The sequence below is a fragment of the Macrobrachium nipponense genome, chromosome 29, assembly GCF_015104395.2.
Source record: "Macrobrachium nipponense isolate FS-2020 chromosome 29, ASM1510439v2, whole genome shotgun sequence".
NCBI classification, from domain to species: Eukaryota; Metazoa; Arthropoda; class Malacostraca; order Decapoda; family Palaemonidae; genus Macrobrachium; species Macrobrachium nipponense.
Window position 1 is genome coordinate 70,617,154 of NC_061092.1, and position 25,384 is coordinate 70,642,537.

The 25,384-nt window shown below is 40.4% G+C and overlaps 2 protein-coding genes across 3 annotated transcripts in view; one reads left to right on the forward strand and one right to left on the reverse strand.

The window, feature by feature from the left end:
- LOC135206354 (pre-mRNA 3'-end-processing factor FIP1-like) overlaps nucleotides 1-25,384 on the forward strand; it is a 301,272-nt gene that overhangs the window by 136,709 nt on the left and 139,179 nt on the right. The gene's annotated exons all lie outside the window — the stretch shown is intronic.
- Nucleotides 1-25,384, reverse strand: part of LOC135206281 (pre-mRNA 3'-end-processing factor FIP1-like) — a 126,588-nt gene that overhangs the window by 37,690 nt on the left and 63,514 nt on the right. For both annotated transcript variants that reach the window (XM_064237701.1, XM_064237700.1), the window contains one exon: nucleotides 14,168-14,277. In XM_064237701.1, the coding sequence (XP_064093771.1) occupies nucleotides 14,168-14,277 (110 nt within the window). The remainder of the gene's footprint in view (nucleotides 1-14,167; nucleotides 14,278-25,384) is intronic.

Here is a 25,384-nt window from a genome sequence, read left to right on the forward strand (position 1 = left end):
ATATAAGTAAATAACAAAATGTTATATTTGAAGTAATTTTCACACATTTTCAAGTATTTATTAATTGTTTATGTGACCTGTTAAAGAAAAATGGTTCTGAGTGGCATGATAATGACGCAGTAATAAGTAAAAATGATATTGTTAAGATACAATAAAGTTTTGTACATACTTACCTGGCAGATATATACGATTGATGGCCCACCCAACCTCCCCTCAGGAGACAGGTGGAAGAGAAAATCTGGTTCTAGAACGGTAATCGTTCCTATTCCTGCCACCCTGCGGCAGGCGCGGTAGATCACCTGACCTACCTGCAGCTTGTGCCGCGAATTTCGAATTTCTGTAGGGGCCGACGGAGTCTATAGCTAAGTATATATCTGCCAGGTAAGTATGTACAAAACTTTATTGTATCTTAACAATATCATTTTTGTACATGGAACTTACCCAGCAGATATATACTTAGCTGATTGACACCCTTGGTGGTGGGAAAGAGACAACTATTTACTGAATAGACAGGTAAACAACATACGTTGTAGGTAATAAATAAATAAAACCTTGGTTCCTACTTGATCAGGCGGAAGCCTCCATGGCTAATGCCTAGGAATCTGCTTCGCCTCAAGAGCCTCAGCGAGGATGTGACCTATGGCTAAGAGTTCTTGTGGGTCTGTCGATGGGGTCTTATCCATTTACTCGACAGAGCCTCTTACATGACAATATGCCTATGCCTAGTGGCATAATTAAGGAGCACAACACCGATCCCGATCACCTGATCCTAACACGAGGGTTAGTGCTTAAGTTGAAAAGAGTTATCTACAAACTCCTTTCAAACAACCCAAAGAAAAAACACGACGTTAAATAATTAACTCACTAGTTAAGGATCAGTATCTGCTCCCTATCCCAGCAATGTATCCGCAGACACGTAACAACCAAGAGAGAAGGATCCCTCGAAGGTTATCTTGACATCCTTCGGATAATGGGAAGTCAACACACAGTTGCATCTCCCGTATGTGACAGCTAATATGTCCTTATGACATATTGTTAGGGAAAGAACAAGAATTCGGAAAAGCTCGCACTTCATGCGCTTTTAATTCTCAGCTGTTTGAAGGAATCATCAATGCACTTATCAAGTGCTTAGGAGATCACAATGTCTCAAAGAAGGCCAGGGCGTTCTTTGATATAGATCTCTTCTGGGTGAAGCCTGGAGCCTGGCTACGCTTGGCAGGCGCCTAGCGCCTGTCTAGCGCCTCGCGCCTGGCTGGAGCCTTGCGCCTGAATGGCGCCTAGAGCCTGGCTGGAGCCTCGCGCCTAGATGGCGCCTTGCGCCTGGCTGGCGCCTTGCGCCTGGCTGGCGCCTCGCGCCTGGCTGGTGCCTGATTGGCTCCTCCTTCCTGGCTAGCGCCTCGCGCCTGGCTGGAGCCTTGCGTCTGGCTGGTGCCTTGCGCCTGGAAGGCACCTGGAGCCTGGCAGAAGACTTCATGATTACTGTCTATGAGTCTGCATGCCTCAAGAGTTTCAGCGAGGTAGGGACCTATGACTGACAAACCCTTCTGGATCATGTCAATGGGGGCTAGCCCGCTTACACGACAGAGCCTTCTCGGATCGTGCCAATGGGGGCTGACCCACCACTTACATGGCAGAGCCTTACCTGTATCATATCAATGGGGACTAGCCCTCTTACATGACAGAGCTTTAGGTTTCTCTTTACTGGAAGGAGTCTTGCGTCTGGATGGATCCTCAATCCTGACTGGAGCCTAGCCTTGAAGGAGCCTGGCACCTGGATGGCGCCTGGCTGGCTTCTAGAGCCTGGCTGGCTCCTAGAGCCTGGCTGGCTCCTAGAGCCTGGCTGGCTCCTAGAGCCTGGCTGGCTCCTAGAGCCTGGCTGGCTCCTAGAGTCTGGCTGGCTCCTAGAGCCTGGCTGGCTCCTAGAGCCTGGCTGGCTCCTAGAGCCTGGCTGGCTCCTAGAGCCTGGCTGGCTCCTAGAGCCTGGCTGGCGCCTCGCGCCTGGCTTGGCTCCTCCACACTTGCTGGAGCTTCGAGCTTGGAAGAGTCTCTAGGCTGTCTGACGATGTCCACATCGGACACTCTTATATCTGTCCGATTTGTTCGCCTCTGGCGCATTTGCGCCAGGTTGGAGGCCCGCTCCTTCTCAGTATCCGACCATGACAGAGTTCCTTGGAACTGTCCGCCTCTGGCGTTTTTCGCCTGTATTGGCATTTGGCGCTTGGCTGGCGCTACATTGTCCGAGAGTCCTGAACAAACCACATAGTTTATTCAAGGAGACTGGAGAAGGGTGGAAGAAATTCTTCCCCTTTGAGCTTTTGGCCCCTGGCAAGGGGAGGTGATTTTAGTCAGCTACACCCAGTAGACGACAGGATATCTAACAACACGAGAGAGAAGAGTCTTCCTCCGAGGAGGATCCTTCGTGAACACTTCTTTTGCTAACGAGATCTCTTCTTACATGTTGATGAGGTTCCTCGTTGCAGAATCTTCCTATCCTTGCCCGAAGGAAGGGAAGGAGTCTGGAAAGTCGAAGGAGACTCTGAGCATGAAATTGGGCGGAACCCTGATTTCTAGCTCTTATTGTATCCTTCTGAATACCTTCTGGGAAGCATTTTGAGCCCTCATCGCACCCCGAAGACTCTGTAGGCAAACGTTTAAACCATCTCTTCTTCTGTAGATGAAAATGTAAGTACCCTGCCTGGGCAACTAAACTTCTCTCTGAAAGCGTTGCGTCAGGAATAGAGGGATTTATTTGTTTTGCCAGACATACTATGCTGGCAAGAACCCATTGCCGAGTCTCCATTGAATCTGATGCGAGATTCCAATGCACAAAAAATTCACTTGTCTTCTTGGTCGTTTAGGGTTAAGAGAAACAAAGAATTCCTTCATAAACTTCCTCAAAGAAGTTAGATGAGGAGCAGTTCCATTTTGTCGGAACACGGAATCTGTGGCCACAAAAAAAAATCCCATTCGAAGTACATGATATCCTACTCTTGTCGTATTGCGGTATCGTATAAGATCCCGAAGATCTTAATCCTCTGTTATCTCTAATTCCCTTTGTAGAGACAGAGTATGGCCTTTTACTGCGTTCTTTGATAGCAGATATATACATAGGTGATTCTTCCCTCTGAAAGTGAAGAAAAAACCTCGCTATGTGGTTCACAGAGGTATCAGAAGAGGACAGTTTCCTCATTCCATCTAGCACGATCTGCAGCAATTCTATGTCTTAGCCATGACTATTGTCATTTACCTTGAAAAAACCTCTCATTCATGTCCACATTCTTTGGTCAGTCTGCACGCGGACAGACTCAGAGTGGAGAGGTTTTATAGGTCTATTTATAATAGATTCTGATAGAATATCCAGATACTCTTGGAAAAGCCTTACGAAACATGCTGTGAGAAGAACGTGACTTCTGTGAATCCAACCTCTCTAAGGCCAAAATGAGGCATACATCCTCTCTTCCTTTGACGCCCAATTATCTTAATATCTGTTAAGAATTTATAACTAGGGGAAAAAAGGCTAAAGTTTATTCCCCTTCTTTAAATTTAAAGATGTCTTATATTGCTACCTCTCTTGGTTCGAGGAAAAAGAAGCAGTCTAAAGGAAGCCTGTTCGTCTTCTACCTTACAAAGAGATCTATGAAGAAGACTTTCCGCAGGTTCTCACAACTCTTTTCAATAAATGTTAGACATATGTTAACAGTTATTATCTTCGATCGAGAAGGTTCTCACGGACATGCAAAATCTTGCATCGAACCTCTTAAGGATCGTTACGTTCCGTGTCTGTTCCCAAATAGGTTCTCTTTTGTTAACGCGAACCGGGGCGAAAAAAGAGATTCTCGATGCTCTTTGCGATATGAGAGAGTCGTGGAATTGGCCTAAGTGATTAAAATAAATCATTTCATCATTCCTTGTAAGCGACCCTTTTCGATTAAATATGGGTAACGAAATCAGGAACGAATCTTGCCGTTACCGAGCCTGCTGTCCGAGAGGCTACTGGACTCTTAGGTTAATAACTCGCTAAAACGAGAAAATATCTTGGATGGTGCTTCTGACAATTTTTTTTTTTTAGGTTATGTGCCATAACATCTATGCCTTTATGGTACCCGACATCCTTCACATGTTAATTCCGTTCTTAGTGGGAAAAAACTTTTATATACGTAGTATAGTCCATTCAGGGAAACAACTTCTGTCACTAAGAGAATGTTTCCCATCCGACTCACCCAACTTCTCTTGAGCAATATCCGAATTTAAAAAGGTTGTGTGCGTTTCTCGAAAGGATGAGAGAATTATATATATCGCGCGCTGCCGCCGTATTAGAATCCTTTATAATACTGTCACATTGTGGTAAACAGCATTAATCTAGGAAACCTTTGTAAGGATACTAGGGAATTCTGTAGTTAACCTCGTATGTGCATAAGACTTGACATACCGTAGTCTTAAAAAGTGAATTCTCTACTACATTCATCTTCTCACTAAGCATGTACTCTAATAAGCCATGCTTTCGTAAGCATGAGAGCATTATACAATATAGAGTTTCGCTGCGTTAGAATCCTTTAAAAATGTTACCTACGGTAAACAGCATTGAAATGTAATATCTTTCTTATTGAAAGCTTCTTAGCAAAAGGCAGACAATATTTTATTTATGTTTGCTTAACTATCCCCTCCCCCAATCCGAGGCTAAAACCACGATTGTAGGGGAGAGACACGGTTATTAATTCCATCCCGCAGGAGAGACATATGTTACCGCCCACTCATGACCGACACTACATGATACTGCGTTGGTGCCTAAGCGATAGCAGTCTCGTTAGCCGACTGGCCTTACTCTTCCAGAGTTGCCAGCTACTCCATTTAATAAAGGAATCTTATAACATTATTATCGAACTTCAGGAAGTTCTTATAATGCATATCTAAGCGAAACAAGACTTCGATAAATCTAGAAGCTAAGTAGGTGTTGTCTTAACAATCCCTTTAAGCGTAGTCCTTCCTAGGAAATTCCTGGAAGGATACTGGTAATTGAGTTGCTCAGCAAAGAAGTAACTACGGTATGTGCTTATGATTTGCCGTATCGTATTCTCATACAGCAGATACTCTACTACCTTCTTTCCCTGCCGAGGCAGATAGAGAAAGGATATTCTGGCGCCTGGATCCTTGCACCTAGCGCCTGGAATGTTCCGCGGCGCCATGGAATGTTCCGCGCGCTAGAAAGGAGACTCGCTCCTGGAACGTTCCGCTTGCGTGGAAGGTCCCGTGCGCCCTGACAGTTCCGAGCGCCTACTAGACCCCTTTTAGAAAGAGCCTCTTGCCCGGAAACGTTCAATGGAAGGATCGTTCTGATTGCCACTCTACTGTAAGGCTCCTTGCTCTAGCCGTCTGTTTTTTCTGGCGCAATTTGCGCCAGGCTGGCGCTTCGTCTCTTTGAAGGCGCCTTGCGCCAAGAAAAATTTTCTAGAACGCGGCTCGCGTTTGGTTGTAGGAACGCGGCTCGCGCTAGTCTGTTAGCTGGAACGCGCCTCGCTGCTGGCTATAGGAACGTTACCTCACGCTAGCTTGCTGGAACGCGGCTTCATGGCAGCGGCTGGCTCTTGCTCAGTGTTCTCTTAGTTTTCAGAGAACGCGCTAGATCACTCCAACATACATTCTTCGTCTTTTCGGATGTAAGATGAAGAGACGCACTTTTTTAAGGATGCCTTATCAATGGCTATCCTTGGCAGTCTGGGACGTTCTACAGAACCTGCCGAGGGGACGCCTGACCGGTGGGGGTTCTCCCTAACCTTCCTGCGGCTGTCGACTTTCCTCCTCCACTGGGTCTGGGAGTTTGGAAGAGGTCTAGGCCTGGAAGCGCTACGGAGCCGATCAGACGCACCCTCCACTGCACTGGGAACCACTATATTCACTTCTTACCTTTTTAGAGCTCGCCTTTTGAGCTCCATCCATTTATCTTCAAATTTGCACATATGAATTTGTAGATTCTGTGGAGTAAGAAGGTGATGAGGATGCAACAACTACTAGAATTGTCAATACTCTAACTGCTCGTTAGTACGAGAGCTCTTAAAGCTTCTAAAGGAAGCGTATCTAGTTATATGCTTTCTGACTTCCTAAAGTAGGAAGTTAGATCTTATATTTCCTTCATCAAGTTCTAACACTTATACACGTATTAGTGAAAAAAAAAAATATCAATATTTCCCTTATTGCAAAATATAAGTGTCTACCGAAAAATTCGGTAGTTTCCCGTAATATATTCTTCGAAATTTCGAAGCCAAATTCATTAAAAAGTTAATAAAAGCGTATGCCAAACCAAAGACCCAGTACTTCCCTGCAAAAGACAGCCCAGAAGGTCGATGGCGATGAAAAAACGAAAATCAAGTCAGGAGGTAGCAACAACGTATGTTGACACTACCGCGACAGAGAAAATCTGATTCTAGAACGGTAATCGTTCCTATTCCTGCCACCCAGCGGCAGGGGCGGTAGATCACCTGACCTACCTGCAGCGTGTGCCGCGAAATTCGAATTTCTGTCGGGGACGACGGAGTCTATAGCTAAGTATATATCTGCTGGGTAAATTCCATGTACAAAATTTGTTGTTTTTCTTCACATTTGTATGTGTGATCTTCACACATTTGTCAAATAGTATAATAGTGATTGCATATCAAATAGTGTACTAGTGATTGCGTATGTGATCTATTAAAGAAGAATTGTGTTTTATTACGAGTTTCCTAACATGTAAAGATCATCAAATTATTAGTTATAATATTGTCTGTTCGTCACTTTGTATCATTTCACCTAATATATAAATGTTTTAAATTTCCATTACATCGTTGTTTTAGCTCAAATGTAATAGAGAAATGAGATAATGATAGATTAATAGCATAATTCTGGCACAAAATTGCACCATATTTGGCATAAATTCTTGCTTGAACCGACTAGCATAATTTAGCAAAACGGTTGGTAACACTGGTGACGCCACTCAGCATTGTTTAAAGTCCGCAACTAATGTATAAAAACATTCAAACATGTGTCGTGTCTTGTACACCTTGCGCACATTTCGTTTGCTTTTTCGGTGGTATCAACTCTATACGCAGTTACCTTTTGATTCATCATGGGTCCCAACATTACTACTGGCTATCTATTAAAACCTTTTGCTATTGTTAATCTCTGAAATAATGGAAAAGTGTTTACATGGCATCTCGCGTCTTCCTTCTTCAAAATGTTTCCATCATTTCCAACTCCAAAATAAACCTTAAGTTTCGTCTATCCTCTCCTCTGCATGAAAGAGATGAGCGAAAAAAAGATTTAATCAAGCACCCTTGCTTGATTTTTTTTTTCAAGCGTAGACATATTCTAAAACCCTGCTCACACTTGAGCACTCGTTTCAGTAGCAAATGCAATACGTATTTGCGAATGCAATCTTTAAGGGGACCGTCCGCTATGATGTCTATTTTTTTTATTTATTACGCAAAATACATAATTTTCATATATGTTTTAGATATATATAATACCTTCATCATATAAAAATTTCAAGTCATTTGATCAAAAACTTTTCGTTTTATTAGCAAAAATCATGATTTAAAAAAAAACAATTGGTAGAGTTTTCTCCGCTAATATGACATCAATTGTATTGAAAATCATACCATAAAAACTTCTCTATATACGGAACAATTCTGTGTGACAGAATTTTGATTTTTTAATTTTTTTATTTTTTTTTTTTTTTTTTTTTTTTTTTAGTCTAGACGCTCAAAAAATTCTAAAAAAAAAAGAAAAAAAGATATCAAAATTCTGTCACACAGAATTATGGGATTTTTATTCCTCTTTCCAATGATATCTTTCTCTCTAAAATTGGATAATAAATAACCGAGTAATGGTTACCGACATGCGCATAAGTATGTTTTTGAGTTATGAGCTCCCAAAGATTTGCTATGTAAATTTTCGCGTTTTTCTTATAAAAGTCAAAACAACATTATTATAATTACTTTATTTGTACTTTTATTGTTGATTTCTACATCAAGGATCGTGGTCCTACCCCTAAAAGTGGTGTTAATACCCTCAGCGTGACACCAGATAATGATGTTGACGGCGAGACACGAGACAATAAGGGCGCTGATAACAATGAATTTTCGTGTTTTTCTTTCAGCACACTCCTGGCCTTCGCTAATTTTGCTAGCCATAGTTGCTGAGTAGCCTTCTTGATCTTAGGTAACTTCGGCATTGCTATAAGTTCACTAAGAAGTTATAAAAACAACGTAAATAGCTAGTAACCAAACGCAAAAGCCTACGTGCGTGTAACTGCTTTGACGTCTGTGGCGTAACTGAGTCATTCTCCGAGTCTCGCCTATAAATAACCACTCTGAGCAGCTCGCTTCTCACCCAGTGTCACAGTACCTTTCATTGCTACCAGATGTATGAGAATTTCGAAAAAAAATCTTAAAAAATCGCTGTATATATGCAAAAATAAACACGCAAAAACGATTCTGTCAAACTCAAGTCATACGGACGACGCAGTTACGATGACGTCATCATTTAAAAACCGCTATATCTTCATTATTTGTGAAAATAATTGGCTGAAACTTCTGGAAAGCATGCACGGCATGTTTCTGCATAGATACAAGTAATAACTCGATTTTTTATTTTTTCAAGTTGACATGTCATCCGCCATAGCGGACGGTCCCCTTAAGCTTTGTTTTAAGCTTGTCGGTAAAGAAGAAGTTAGTCATAGCTTATATCAGAGAAGCCACTATGCCATATTAAGTGCGTAGTAATTAAGAAATTAAGAAGAATCTTTTATGTCGTACTGTAATACGTCAATGTTTATGTGTAAGATTTGGTAGTGAAACCAGTTACATACGTAACATGTTCGGTTCGATAGCAACGCAATCTAAGCTTTTTAAGCGTGCCGGTAAAGAAGAGGTTAGCCTTAGGTTAACTCAGAATCCGCTACGGTATACATTAATTATAGAAATTAAGTAGATTCTCTTATGTCTACTGTGAAAATACGTCATTGTTTACGTGTGAGATTTGGTAGTGAAACCACTGTCACATACGTAACGTGTGCCGTTCGGTAGCGAACGCAATCTTAATCTTTGTTAAGCTTGCTGGTAAAGAGGAGGTTAGCCTTAGCTTAATCAGAGAAGCCGCTATGTTATAGAATAATGATAGAAATTAAGACGATTCTTTTATGTCTACTGTAAAAAGACGTCAATGTTTACGTAAGAGGTCTGGTAGTGACACAGTTTACATATGCAACGCGTGCGCGGTAACGAACGCAATCTGTATGCTTCGTTTATAAGCGTCCTCGTAAAAAAAAAAAAAAAAAAAAAGGTTAGCTTGATATTAAACTCAAGAGGTGCTGGTACGTAATGGTATAGTAATTAAAGACATTAACCCTTAAACGCCGGAGCGGTAAATAAAAAAATGACTCCCGTGTGCCGGAGGGGTTTGAGAGTGAGCGCGTAAGCGGAAAAAATATTTTTTTCAAAAAATCACAGCGCGCTTAGTTTTCAAGATTAAGAGTTCATTTTTGGCTCCTTTTTTTCTCATTGCTTGAAATTTAGTATGCAACCATCAGAAATGAAAAAAATTACCATTATCATATATAAATAATGCGATATATGATAGCGCAAAAACGAAATTTCATATATAATTGTATTCAAATCGCGCTGTGCGCAAAACGGTTGAAGGTAACAAGTTACTTTTTTTTTCGTTGTAATGTACACTAAATTTCAATCATTTTGGTGTATAACAAATTGTAAAACGATAAAAGCAACACAGAGAAAATATTATCACAAAATAATGCATGAATTCGTAACGCGTTTACGTAAACACATATTTTTTTCAAAAATTCACATAAATCTAAATATTGTCCTAGAGACTTCCAATATGTTTCAGAATGAAGACAAATGATTGAATATTACTATACTGTAAGAATATTAGCTTACAAATGCAGTTTTCGACCATATCTGACGAGCTAAAGTTGACCGAATGTCGAATTTATTATATATATATTTTTTATATGCAATTATTTCGGAATTAAGAAAAGCTACAACTTTCAAATATTTTTTTTTTATTCTACATGAAATTGCGCACATTTTCATATATAAAACTCTATGAAATGCCAAATATGAAACGGAGCAAATATTCCGAGAATGGGACTTACGCATTTCGGAGATTTGTGGCGGAGAATCCGCGCGCGGAGGGAAGGAAAGTTTTTTTAAAAAATTCACCATAAATTTAAATATTGTGCTAGAGACTTCGAATTTGTTTCACGATGAAGATAAATGACTGAATATTACTAGACTGTAAGAGTTTTATCTTACAATTGCGTTTTTCGACCATTTCGGTAGAGTCAAATTTGACCGAACGTGGTTTTTTTTGGTTTTTTTTCTTATTTATCGTGATTTATATGCAAATATTTCGAAAATGAGAATAGCTACAACCTTCAACTATTTATTGTTGTATTATACATGAAATTGCGCACATTTTCATATATAAACGTTATGTAAACGGCTAATTTAAAATGGTGCAAACATTACCACAATCGCACGTATGATTTTTTCGGAAGAGTTACCGCGCGGACGTAAAGAAAATGTTATTTTTTTCATAAATTCACCATAAATCGAAATATTGTTCTAGAGACTTCCAATTTGTTGCAAAATGAAGGTAAATGCTTGAATATTACTAGAATATAAGCGTTTTAGCTACAATTGCGTTTTTTCGACCATTTCGGTAGAGTCAAAATTGACCGAAGGTTGAAAATTTGTCACTTATCATTTTTTATATATAAAAATATTTCAAAATTGATAAAAGCTACAACCATGGGTTGTTTTTAGTTGTATTGTGCATGAAATTGCGCACATTTTCATATATAAAACTTTATGTAACGGCTAATTTAAAATGGTGCAAACATTACCACAATCGCATGTATGATTATTTTCGGAAGAGTTACCGCGCGGACGTAAGGAAAAAGTTTTTTCATAAATTCACCATAAATCGAAATATTGTGCTAGAGACTTCCAATTAGTTGCAAAATTAAGTTAAATGATTGAATATTACTTAAATATAAGAGTTTTAGCTTACAATTGCGTTTTTCGACCATTTCGGTAGAGTCAAAGTTGACCGAAGGTTGAAATTTTGGCACTTATCGTTATTTATATGAAAATATCTTAAAATTGATAAAAGCTACAATCATGAGTATTTTTTTGTTGTATTCTACATAAAAATGCGCACATTTTCATATATAATACTCTATGTAACGGCTAATTTAAAATGGTAAAAAAATTATGTCAAAGTGACGAAATAATTTCCGAGATGTGTCACAGATATTTTTTAGTGCGGCAAGAAAGAAATTCGCGCTTGCGCGCCTGCGTAACGATTGTAAACAAAACAACACCTTGATCCGTGAACTCCCAGCATCCCCCAAGGCGCGTGATTCAAGAGTTTTCGGCTGGTAGGCCTAAAAGTATTTTTCCGCGAATTTTTAAAAAAACTTTTGTATGTCGACGTAAAATACGTCCAGTCGGCACCCGAGAGACAAAAAATGTCGACGTAAAATACGTCCAGTCGGCGTTTAAGGGTTAAGAAGATTCTTTTACTTACACGTACGTATATATGTACCATGCAGTACCATAATACTAATTGTCAAAGTCCAATAAGCTTGAAACCAGCCCTGATATTGGACAATTTGCCGTAAAAGACGCACCTTTTTTATAAGGACATTTATGAAACAAAATCGTTAGTATCATAACATTACATTTACTGAAAGATAATTTTCAAGCGATTTTGTATACAGTATTGCAGTCGACTCCGTAAAAGATTTACCATAAATTAATATCGAATGTAAACGTTTCTAGGCTTATAGCGAGATATGGTTTGTTTACTACCATAGTCCTGATATAAACCACCAGGGCTGCGCTATGGTTTGTTTACATCCTTAAATGCCGACTTACTGTAGGCAAATTTTTGCAAGTTTTTGATAAATATAAATTGGGTTTAATTTTAATAGTTTATTAATTTACTGTAATAATTAGACTTGCTTTTCAATGTTTTTATTATGTTAGCAACACGTTTTATGCCTACCCACTACACTACGTTCTACTTACTATTTACCTAGGTAGCCTATGGCGCTTAGTCAACAATCGGTTGGACGCAGGCTAGTTTTCTTTTATACTGTTTACTATACATTTAAAATTATAAATATACGTTTAACATGATATTTATTTAACTTTTAACTTATTTAGTTGTAATTTACATGTAATGTATTGTATAAAAAGGCAAGGTTAGGGTAATAACTTATGGTCAAGAACGGATTAATCCATTTTCAGTTATTTCTTATGGGAAAACTTGATTCAGTTCTCGAAATAATCGAATTTCGACGCTCCTTCTGGAACGAATTATCGTTGAGAACCGAGGCTCTACTGTATATATATAAAATATATATATATATACAGGCAGTCCCTGGGTTACGATGGTCTCGACTTACGACGTTCCGAGGTTACAAGGCTTTTCAATTATATTCATCAGACATTATTTCCAGAGTTACGATGCATGTTCCAGGGTTACGACGCCTACCACGCTCATCTGGCAGATGAAATATGACACCAAAAATGCAAAATAATCAATATTTGAAGGTTTTTTTGATGAAAAAATGCCATAAGAATGCAGTTTACATAGTTTTCAATGCACCTAAAGCATTAAAAGTAAGGTTTTCTTAGGATTTTTGACGATTTTCCGGCTTACGACGCGTCTCAAGAACGGAACCCCCGTCGTAACCCGGGGAATGCCTGTATGTATATATAAAATATATATATAAAGAAGGCACTTCCCTCATGGCACATGAAAGATATCTCCTCTTCGTCAGACGAGAAGGAGGGGCGCAAAAGGTGGCCTTCCCAAAATTCCTCATCGGTCAGCCAACCTTCAATACGAAAGAGCCTTCTTCGTAGAACAAGAGAGATCCATCTTTGGCAGTCTAGAGGCACCTGAAGGTTACCTCAACAAAAAAGCAAAGCCTGGTGTTGATGGAACCCACAGAGAGAGGAACGTAAGATTGCAAAATAAGAAATTCCTCAATAAAGAAGCGTAAGCTGTCATTGGCTGATCCTACTCTGTCTTTCTCTGAGGATGAAATCGAATAAGGAGACAAGTCCAGCTGCTCCTAACTGTGCACGAGGGCTTTTTCAACAGGTCTAAAATATTGTCCAGGCATTGCTGGATTGAGTCCAAGGCAGAGTCTGTACAGCAGGAATAATATTCAAAGTCGACAAATCTGACCGCACAGGGCGCGAAACACTGGCAGATGGTGGTGCTAAAGGAGCAGGAGGATGAGTCGTTATAGAAGGGTGAACAGACAGAGGTGAATTCATCGAAAATGAAGAACCTTCCGACACTAGAGAACACTCCGATAAAGGCTGATTGAACATTGATCGCTTCTTAGAAGAAGAGTGCAAAAGCAAAAGCTACCCAACCGGTGAAACCAAAACAAAAGCTACCCAACAACCGACATTCGGTCAACGAATCTTCGCCAAAAGTGGGAGGGGTCAGTTATCTACACCAAAACAATGGCACGCTACCGTGAATTTTCAAACTTAAGCTGCCATGAAAGTTAGGAACTAAGAGCAATGTAATCACTTGTTAAGTTACTCATATAAAAATAAAATTTAAGATTCAGGCAACAGTCAAAATTTAGTATGTATTCTCATGATTGTAAGAAGAATGCATGAAAGTTAATCTGTGAATAGTCTAGATAATTAGGGAGGAGGTTAAAGGAACGGCTTCTTCTTCCTTAAGTCCTTAAGTTCTTGGCAAAAATTATTACTAGCAGAATAGTAGGTGCCCAGAGCAAAACTTGAATGTACACATCAACAAAAAATTATTGCACTATATATTGAAAACCATCTTACAAACAAATCAGGATACAAACAGCCGTTCGTAACACAACTCATTCGTAAGTAGGGTAGTGTTTGTATTCTTTATTTGAAAAAAAAAACAAAGTCAATCATCCTGTGAATGAATTTCATCCAAAATAATCCCATGTTAAAACCATAAGTGATATAAAAATTGATTTCAGTCCTTCAATGGGGAAGTGAAGATGTATAAACTGCAAGGCTTAAGAAAACAGAAGGGAAATTAGGAATACATAAGAGAAATTTAACAATGTTACAGATTACACAAGCCTTACCTCCATGGTTTGTCTTCCATATCATTATATGAAAAGTCTCCAACAGGGACACCATTAACTTTTCCTGGTGATGTAAAATCTTCATCTTTCAAGCCAGTAGTAGGTGCAGCCTGTAATAAAATAATGGAAATAATTTACCTGTGTACACTAACTGAATGAGCAAAGAAAACTGTAACCAGCCCATTAGGAAATGATCTCAAAACCTTCATAATGCACAATGCTTACAAAATGAAAATTTTTATGATGAAACTAGCTGATGTACCTGGTGTTCCTCAGGATAAAAAGGGGCATGCTGTCTGTGATGACAACCCGTACAGGGTGGATTATGCAATCACTTGGGATCCTGTTGAGCTATAGAAGGTTTGAAAAATCCGTAGAGTTATTTAATTAGTATTCTACCAAGTCAAAGAAGTTGTGGAAAATGCAGTTTGCTGTAAACTCCAAAAGTTGTAAAAAATGAGGGGATAAGAAAAAGAGGGGTTACGGGCCCCCTTAAAAGCAAATTTTGGATTTTAACCAAAACCTTCATGGGGGTGGGGGTGGGGGAAGAATCTATGGTAAAAATCTGGTGGGCCTAGCTTTCATATTCTGGGCGTGCACAGTGAACAGACAAAATTCCCTTTTATATATAGTATCTACATTACTTGGATGCTTAACTACTGCTGAAGTTAGCTTATATCTTCGAACCATTAGGTGCAATTGGCATTCAAAATAAAAACAAATAACACTTGGCTAACCTGCTAGGAATGCCTCTGTAATCACCTGTTTCCCACCAGGCGGCATTGGAATGTTTACACTCTTGTCAAGAGTTCTTCAAGACCACCCACAATATTTGGAATGAATCTTGCTTATATGTACAGTGTGCCCTTGCTTAGTCATGTATCAGCAATCGCTGATTCAGTAAATTGCTCCTTTTTTTCTGTGGAGCTTATCTCCAAATAATATATCGCAGAAAATAACCTAATTTGCACATTTTTTTTTCATAGAGCAATAGTAATCTCTAATTACAGTATTTTCATCCCATTTCCATGACTAAATAAATTTATGATAAAAAAATGATTTACGTACTAATTTTCAAATAATATCAAGTAAACAGAAAAATATCGATAAAAATGATATTGCTAACATACAATAAAGTTTGTTCATACTTACCTGGCAGATATATATATATAGCTGTATTTCTCCGAAGTCGACAGAATTTCAAAACTCCCGGCACACACAGTGGTCGGCCAGGTGGTTAGTACTCATTCCCGCCGCTGGGAGGCGGGTATCAGGCACCATTCCCATTTTCTATCAGATTTTCCATTCCCACTGTCTCCTGAGGGGAGGTGGGTGGGTACTTTGATTATATATATCTGCCAGGTAAGTATGAACAAACTTTATTGTATCTTAACAATATCATTTTGTTCATGAAACTTACCCAGCAGATATATATATAGCTGAATCCCACCTTTGGAGGTAGGGACAGACAGAAAAGGATTTTAGGAAACACATTGCATGCATATGATTGACATCTTGGTTCCTTACCTGTTAGCATAGCTGACTTCGTTATTACTGTCACCCAAGTCGGCTTTTGCTTTACTAGAGTCTCCAGCAAGGTAGTGACCTATGTAGCTGGTGAGTTCTAGATGATCTGTCAACGGGAGCGTGACCACAATGTGACTAGACCATATTGACCATACCATGAGGGCTAAGAAGTAATATATATCACCACCTGACCAACCTAGCCAAAGTTAAGGATATTTAACTAAGGCTTAAGAATTGAGAAGTCCGCCACTGGCGGCCGACCCAATAAATATAATTAACAGCTTTTCCTAACCATTTTCTATAGGATAGGATGAGTGGTACTTCTTGCCCCCAAGATTGTGTCTGCAGACACGTATGGCCCTAGCGAGCAGCAAATCTTATATGTCGTCTTCACATCCCGCAGGTATTGTGAAGTGAACACAAAGTTGCTTCGCTAAAACGTGGCACTCAGGATGTTACTGAGTGCCATGCTCTGTTGAAATGCTTCCAAGGACGCCCCCTCACCTCGTGAACATTCAGTTAAAAGATTTCAAATCTTTGTCCAAACATGACGAATGAGCTTCTTTGAAAGAACTCCTCAACAATAACACCAGGGTGTTCTTCGACCTGGGCAAGTCTGGTCTTTTTACGAAACACCGCAGATTGTCCGAAGGACCTCAACTTTCTTTAGTTTTAACTAGATAAAACTTGAGAGCCCTGACAGGTCACAGGACTCTCTCTGTCTCTTGCCCAATAATCTATGCCATCCCCTTGATTTCCAAGCTTCTGGGCCAAGGGTTAGACGGGTTTTCATTCTTAGCAAGAACAAAGGGCTTAGAGAACACACCACATTATGTCCTCTAAAGCCACAACCTCTGATGATGGCTTAAACCTAACTAACCCTCTTTACCTTATCTAGAGTGGCTAGAAAATTAGCCTTTCTGGTCACATGCAAAAAGTTTACAGAAAGGAGATGTTCGAAATATTTTGACATCAGGAACTTCAAACTACGCCTAAGTTCCATGGCGGAAGCTTCGATCTAGACAATTTCGAGATTTCCACAGACCTCAAAGATCGTGAAGGGCTTTGTTGTTTGACAGATCCAAATCACTGAGCTTAAAGGCCGTCAACAACCTACTTCCGTATTCTACAATAGTTGAGACTGCTAGCTTATCCCATTCTTCAGACGGAAAGGGAAGATGGTAACGTAATTCACAGAGGTCGAGGTGGAGGAAAAGCCATTCTTCCTGCACTATCTCCAGAAACGGCCCACTCCGATTGGTACAATGCAAGATAGGCAGAACTGCTTTGCCTTGGTAAAGACACTAGCCATTAGTCTTGAAAATCCTCTTATTCCGGTCAACTTCTTGACAGTCTGAACGCAGTCAGACTCAGAGCGGATAGGTTTTGAGGTACCTCTCGAAGTGAGGCTATTAGAGTAGACCGACTTCTTGAGAAGGGTCCTTGGAAAGTGCACTAGGAAGGATGTGACCTCTGTGAATCCAGCCTCTCGAAGGTGAACATGAGGAGATCAGCGTCATTCTCTCTCTTTCTGACACCAACAATTATTTTACTACATCTCCTATGAGTTTGAATAGGGGGAACTAGACTAAACATCTATCCCCATTCCATACTATAGGATGGCGTCTATTACTACCGATCTCGGATCGAAAATAAGGAAGCAGCCTAGAGGAAGCTTCTTCGTCTTCAACATTGCGAAGGGATCTATGAAAGTACGTCCCCAAAGTCTCCACAACTTTCGACATACTTCTAAGCAAAGATTACTCAGACGTCAGTAGTTGCTGCCGTCGATCGAGAAGCTTTGCACGGACGTGCTTCAATCGTGCAATGAACCTCTGGAGGATCGATACGTTCCGTGCCTGTGCCCATTACCGGCTCTCTTCTTGAGATGTGAGAGAGCTGTGGAATTGTCCGAGTTGATCTGAACCACTCGGCCAAAAACTCGTTCTTCGAGAAACTGGAGAGTCAACCAAATTGCTTCCAATTCTTTTAGATTATGTGCCAGGACATCTGTACCTCTGTCCGGATGCCTGACACCGTCTCGCTATCACCTGAGGTGAATTTTAAACTACTGAGAGATGTTCAGAATCATTTCTCGATCTTTGATGTTATTTCAGTTTTCCGGAAGGAAAAAACTGTAGAGGTCTGAATTGCAGTCCCTTCAGGGAAACAAGCTTCTTCAGCGAGGAAATGGTCCCCAGCAGACTCATCCATTCCCTCACTAAGCATGCTTCCTTCCCTAATAAGGCTGCGCTTTTCATAAGCAGGAGAGCATTATTATAGTGCTAAGCCGCGGTAGACTCGTACAGAATTCTGTTACAGTGCGGTAAACAGCACCAAAAAGTCTAAGAGATATCTCTGTTGAAAATTGTTTTGCAAACGAAGGCAATGTTTATTCAATGCATATTAGAATTCCCCTCAATCCTAGGCTAAAGTCCGTGATTGTAGGGCAGAGATACGGTTAGTCAATCAATCCCGTGGGAGAGAGAGACGTATAGCAGCGGGCTACCTGATACTGAGACAACTGAGTTGGTGTACAGTTACAGCAGCTTACGTTCACTTTATCGCAGTATTATGCTTGAGTTGCCAGCTACTCTATTCTACGAAGGAATAGGTTTTTTATTATTTGAACAGAAAGAAACTCTCAAGTTGGCATATTTAAGCGAAACAGAATTCGCTAAATACAGAAGCTGAGTTTGTGATGTCGTAACACTACCCTTAAATATCCAAATGTTAAATCGGAAACTCCTGGAAGGTTGCAGGGAGTACCGATTAAATATACTGCGTCATCCACAATGACAGCAGCGTTCAATGATCGTCTCGCACTATTCTGCCTGAGTTGCCAGCTACTCTATTCTACGAAGGAATAGTGTTACTATTATCGAGCAGAAGGAAACTCTCAAGCAGGCATATTTAAGCGAAACAGAATTCGCTAAATGCAGAAGCTGAGTTGGTGTTGTTTTAACAATACCTTTTAGCGTTGTCCTTACACCGGAAACTCCTGGAAGTTTGCAGGGAGGACCGATTAAATACACTTAGAATAACAGTCCTTTCGGTTGCCATCTGTAGAGGTACGATATGCGTTTATGACTTGAACCATACAGTAGTAATATAACGCAAAGATAAAATACATAAGTATTGTAGTCACTTGGACAGCTAATTCTCTACTACATTCTTTCCTCAACGAGGAAGAGAGAGAATGGAAATCTACTGTGTTCGTTCTCTTCACCAAGAGAACGAATTATAATATTATTCGAAGGAGATCCTCAAGTGAGAACCGAGGACCGAAAAGGACAGTTCAAGCTTCTTATGTTATTGGACCTAAGACTTCATGGACATCGTCTACAAGTCTTTTTCGTGGACGAGACTCTGACTAATGAATGAGAGCTCTTCCGAATCTTGTCAATGAGAGCTTATCTGCTTACGCGATAAAATGTTATTAAGATCTTTATCAATGAGAACTAACCCATTTACGAGACAAAGAGTTTCATTTTTGTCAATGAGGGGTCATCCACTTACTTGACAAAACGTTTATTGACAAAACAATTATTAACTTGCTAATGAGGGAAACCCACTTACATGACAGACAGTAATCCAGGAATTCGAGCCTATAGTCTTCCCGATTCCCACCTAAATCGAGGAAGGGGCAGGATTCCTGGTCAGAGACTGTGCTTACGGCAGGCAGGACCCTAATATTCCCCTTCTGCAGCGCAGTCCTGAACGTAGACGAGGCTTTTTATGACACCTAAATTTGTTTAAAGTTTTTCTGGAGTTCATCAAGTCATAGATTCTATTGAACGCTCCCTTAATAGAAAGCGAAGTGGACATCTTGACGAGACCACTATTTCCTCTTCTTCGACGACGCCCACTGAGAGAGAGGAGAGCAAGGGATCCTCTATCTGAAAGAGGGTTCAAAGAAGAAATTTGGGTATTCTCACCGCCAACTCCGAATCTTTACTAAGTTCCTGTAAAGGAATGTCCTGTGAAACGTCCTGAAAAACGTCCTCTTGACGAGCGTTCTTGCAGGGATCCTACCGAACGTCTTGATGCGTAGGACGCCAATCGTTCTGAAGAACGTCCTGGCAAGTGCTCTGCCGAGCGTCATGCGTCCTGGAAAGCGTCTCGATGTTTCTGATGTCGAGCGTCTTCAAAAGACGTTCTCGCGAGAATCTGCTGATATTCAAAATTAAAAATATCCACCGTCCTGAACAGCCGTTCAGATGGTGGAAACTAACAACGAGAGAGGAGAGCAAGGAACCGAGGGCCGAAACTTGTCAGCAAACAAGTCTTATAGAAGGCAGGTCTACATTTTAATAGATGAAGATGATGACAAAGTAGTCTCTTCTCTATTCGTAGGTTGCGAGTCACTCCAAGACTCTTTCTCCTTTACGGGAACCGTAGAAGGGTCCTAAACAGACCGCGAAGCAATCAAATTCTAAGGCTCCTCTCGTGAAAGGGGGCTTTCTACTCGAAGTAGGGTCCCAAGAATAAAGTTGGAAATGTTTAATAGCCAACTCCGAAATTTTACGAAGTTACGTTAAAGAAACGTCTTGCGGAGTGTTCTGAAGATTGTCCAATAAAGGAGCTTCCCGAGGGCCGTATTGAAGAGCGTCCACAAAAGCCTCATGCTAAGCGTCCGACCGAGCGTCAACTAGTGCGCGCCTGACGTCCAATGGCGTGCTCCTGGCTTCCACTGGCGCATGCCTGGCGTCCAGCTGAGCATCCAGTTTTAACTGAGCGTCAACAGAAGCGTCCAGAAAAGCGTCACGCTACTGACAGACGTCATGCTTAGCAACAAGAGAAAAAACTGACTGCGCAAATCAGTTTGTCATATCTGGCAGCTGACGGAGCGTCCCTTAGGGACGAGTGAGGGACGTCTTGGCGAGCTGCTTGATTATGCAAAGAAGCTTGCCGGGCGTCAAGCTTAGCAGCTTGAACAACTTCCTGTTCACAGTAGAGGGAACGTCACGTATTCGGAGCGTCAAGAGGAAAGGAGGGGGGGGTGTCTTGGGAAGAAGGAAAACAATCCTTGCTACAAGAGCAATGACGTTCCTTCCTCTCGACAGCGCGTCGAGTTCAATTATAAAGAATTGTAGTATATAATAATTATATAAAATAAATAAAAAGAATGAAAAATTTCTAGACAAAGACGACGGCTGCCTGTGTGACATCTTGCGTCTTTGTCACACTTATCGATATTAAGTATTGCCGAAGGGACGCCAGACCAGTGTGGAGTCCCCGTAACCCTCCTTCGGCTTTCGACATACCCTCTCCCTGGTCCTGGGAGTCCGACAGAGGTCCAGGCCTAGAGGTATTATAGGGCCGATCTGACGCTCCCTCCTGACGAGAGAGAGGACGTGAAGCGTCCTCTTCTCTAAAGCTTCTTTTAGAGGGCGCGAGTCCTTGTCAGAGCTCCAACCCCTGCGCGGGGAGGATGCCTCAGAGGACGAGAAGCAATCTTTCATGATTCGTTCACGTGCACTATTTTTTGGCAGCCTGGGAAGCGTCAACAGGTTCTGCCAAAGGGACGCCAGATCGGTGGGGGTTCCCTGTAACCCTCCTTCGGCTTTCGACATGTCCATCTCCCTGGTCCTGGGAGTTCGACAGAGGTCCAGGCCTAGAGGCATTATAGGGCCGATCTGACGCCCCTCCACAACACATGGGGCACTACACTTCACAACACTGATTGGAGAGCGAGCACTTTAGATTCCAAATTACGAATGGAATCCACAATAACAGAAAAGGCATTCTTTCGTAGACATAACCTAATGGCCCGTAGGCCATACTACAGGGTTAGGCAAAACAAAGTCTACAGAAAGGTTAGCAGGTTCATTACCCTAACTTCTGTTTAGTGATGCAGTTTTTTTTTGAGGAAGACACCCTGATTCAATCACGCTCTAATTTGCGTACATACAAATCATATGTCTTCCCTTCGGAATCAGTCAAGCTCTCACACTCCTTACATCGATCTTTCGATAAAGAAACCTGCTCTAAACACACCGTGCATACCAAGTGAGGATTTACCGAAACTTTTGGTAGCCTCACCTTACTTGTGCAGACAACAGTCTGAAACTAGCCGAACTAGATTCAGACATTTTAAACAAAGGTTAATTAAAATTACGATAGCGTATGCCTAGCCACACATCCAAGTCAATCATCCAAAAGATAATTAGGATACTTAGCGGCAATGGAGAATCAAAATCCTAGTCGGAGGTAATGAAAACAGGTGTTTACATTACGGGCGACAGAGAAAATCTGATAGAAAATGGGAATGGTTCCTGATACCCGCCTCCCAGTGGCGGGAATGGGTACTAACCACCTGGCCGACCACTGTGTGTGCCGGGAGTTTTGAAATTCTGTCGACTTCGGAGAAATACAGCTATATATATATATCTGCTGGGTAAGTTTCATGAACAAAACTATCGTTCGAGGTGTCAGACGTGGGATGATTTCAAAATTGCATTAAGGGAAGTGTACAGTACTGAAATGCAGATTGACGAAGTCCTAGCTCTAAGGGGTATATATAAAATAGCAGAATGAAAGAATTATCAATAATAGCATGTTCAGCCCTTATCTCAGATAAATTCAAAGGATGGCATTCTAAGCTTCTAACTTCTTGGGTTAATGGTAACACTATATGAGAATCCTAGATGTGTCACATAATGCAACTTGCATTACTGAATGTTATGTTGCCAGATGCATTGGTACGTTGTTTTAATACTAGACTTGACAAAACTTCTACTGAGAAGACTTTTACCTCTCACATTAAGAGGCATATGTCTAAATGTCCAGACCCAGATCCTACAATCATAACTTGTATTGATGACGCTCAAGTTAACCATAATACCACAGTATTACAACATGTAAATGTGGTTAATTCCACAAACCAGCCAATCAAATGTTTTAATTGTAATTCTGCCGGTCATTTCAAAGGTGACTGCAGGACTGAATATACTGTAGTATTCATCAGACCACTGTCATAGTTATCAGAGAAAAAAATAATCAAAATGGGAATAAAAACAATCAGGGCAGCAACAGATCCAGTTCTGCATCTACAGGTAATCACAATAATAAAAAGAAATTTCACAGTAAGAAAATCTAGGAACAGAAATATCGTAACCACCATCAAGGTAAAGCTAACATTAATACGTTCTAAGACCAAAATCAAAGTAGTTTGTCATCTCCACAAACTTTTCCAACTGTCAAAGACAAACTAGTGACAACTTAGATATCTCTAAGGCTAAGAATGATTCTGTTGAGTTGCATGTAAGTAATAGGTTTCATACATTGACTGACCAGTGTAATGTTCAATCAGATATACAGGAGAGTGTTAATAATTGTAATTTACCTTCCACTCATTCATTTTTAGATACAAATAGAATACTCACACTCATTCATAGGAATATAGAGGAAAGCCCAGTCATTAAGGTGGTCAGTAAACATCATAAAACTTTTATACTTTGTTCCTAGATACTGGTAGTCCTCGTAATTTGATGGATTTAAAATCTCAACAATTGCCGTTTCCAGATTATCCTATAGAAAAGACTGACATTAAGCTGGTAGATACAGGAAATAACAATTTAAATGTGATAGGTGCTGTCAGAATTCAGTTCAAAATAGGCAAAATAACCTTAACTTATTTCATTGTAGTAAATGGGATGAACATGCACCCAGTTGTTATTTTGGGTTATTCATCTATGTCTATGAATAATATAATATTGGTTCCAGCAAAGCATGGTGTTTTTAACAAGGGGAAATTCTTTAAATCCTCCCATACACTTGAATCCACATCAGATTGTATGGATGTACCAGAAAGTAAAGTTACTTAAAAGAGCCAACTAGCATTTGGAATACTATATCAGAAATAAATGAAGCAACTAAGCATAATTCCTTTTCACAGGTAACTACTAGTTTAAAACAGTATATACAACCTAATAAACCAGCATATATCCTTGCAACTGGAAAGAAAGTCTTACCTGGGACTGAGATCATGGTATTAAATGAATCAATTAAAGTTCATGGTTTGTGTCAACAGAAACAATTTATACAGTTGATAGCAATAATCAAACAGTAATAGAAGTTTACAATCACTTAAACAAAAGAGTTAATTACAAATGAAAATACACCTTTGATGGATGTTGAGGTATGCCACCACAGGATTTTATCAGTAGCAGAAATAGAAGATGGTCACTCATCAAAAGACAATGACGTCATAAATTCAATAAAAGATAAGTTGTTAGAGGATATAAAAGACATAAATGTCCAGAAAGATTTTGAAAGCCTTTTTACAAAGTACAGTGATGTATTCACTACTAACACTGGCTGCTTGTGAAAAACAACTGTAATAGAACATCGGATAAGAATGATATTGTTATTTTACAATAAAGTTTTGTACATACTTACCTGGCAGATATATACGATTGATGGCCCGCCCAGCCTCCCCTCAGGAGACAGGTGGAAGAGAAAATCTGACAAGAAAGTGGGATTGGTTCATACACCCGCCACCCAGCGGCGGGTAAGGTAGATCACCTGACCTACCTGTCGCGTATGCCGCGAGTTTTGAATTATGTCGTGACGTCAGAGACGAGAGACGTAAGCTAAGTATATATCTGCCAGGTAAGTATGTACAAAACTTTATTGTAAAATAACAATATCATTTTTGTACATGAACTTTCCTGTCAGATATATACTTAGCTGATTGACACCCTTGGAGGAGGGTAAGAGACAGATAACTAACATAGAAAAGGGAAACAACACCTGTTGTAGGGTATAAAAAACCTTGGTTCTTACCTGATTAGGCTGAAGACTTCATAGGTACTGTCTATTAGTCTGCATAGCCTGAAGAGCTACAGCGAGGGCGTGACCTACAGCTGAAAAGACTCCTTGGGTCTACCAAAGAGATTTGATATCCGCTTACTCAGTAGAATCCAAGTTGGATCAAGTCAAAGGGGATTCGCCCTCTTATATGACAGAACCTGTCCACTACCATTGCAGGGAGCTACAACACAAACCCAATCACCTAACCACTCTAATGTTGTTAGCACTACGACCAGAAAGAGATGCCTACCTGCATCATCTTTCATACAAAACATAAAAATGCTATTGTTATGTTACAATAAAGTTTCATACATACTTACCTGGCAGATATATACATGGGACGACGGAGTCTTAGCTATGTATATATCTGACAGGTAAGTTGATTGTATGAAAACACAATGCCAAAACAGGGGAAAAACTAAATAGGATATGTTTCAGCTCCCTGCCCCAGCACCGAATCCGCCGATACGTACGGGCCTACCGCGAAGCACTTGCCATACGTAATTTTGACGTCTCTCGGGTAGTGGTTAGCGAATACTGAATTACATCTCCAGAATGTTGCTTTCATCAGATTCTGAAGTGACATATTCTTATTGAAAGCCAAGGAAGTGGCAATGGCTCTCACCTCATGAGCCTTGACTTTCAGGAGCTTGAAATGCTCTTCCTCACATGCCATATGTGCCTCTTTCACTAGACTTCTAATAAAGAAAGACAGTGCATTTTTAGACAATGGTCTACTGGGGTCCCTTACAGAGCACCATAGTCTATCCTTAATGCCCTGAAGAGTCTTCTTCTTCTGAAGGTAATACTTTAAACTCCTAACAGGGCAAAGAGTCCTCTCAGGTTCTTCCCCTACAAGGGCAGATAATCCTA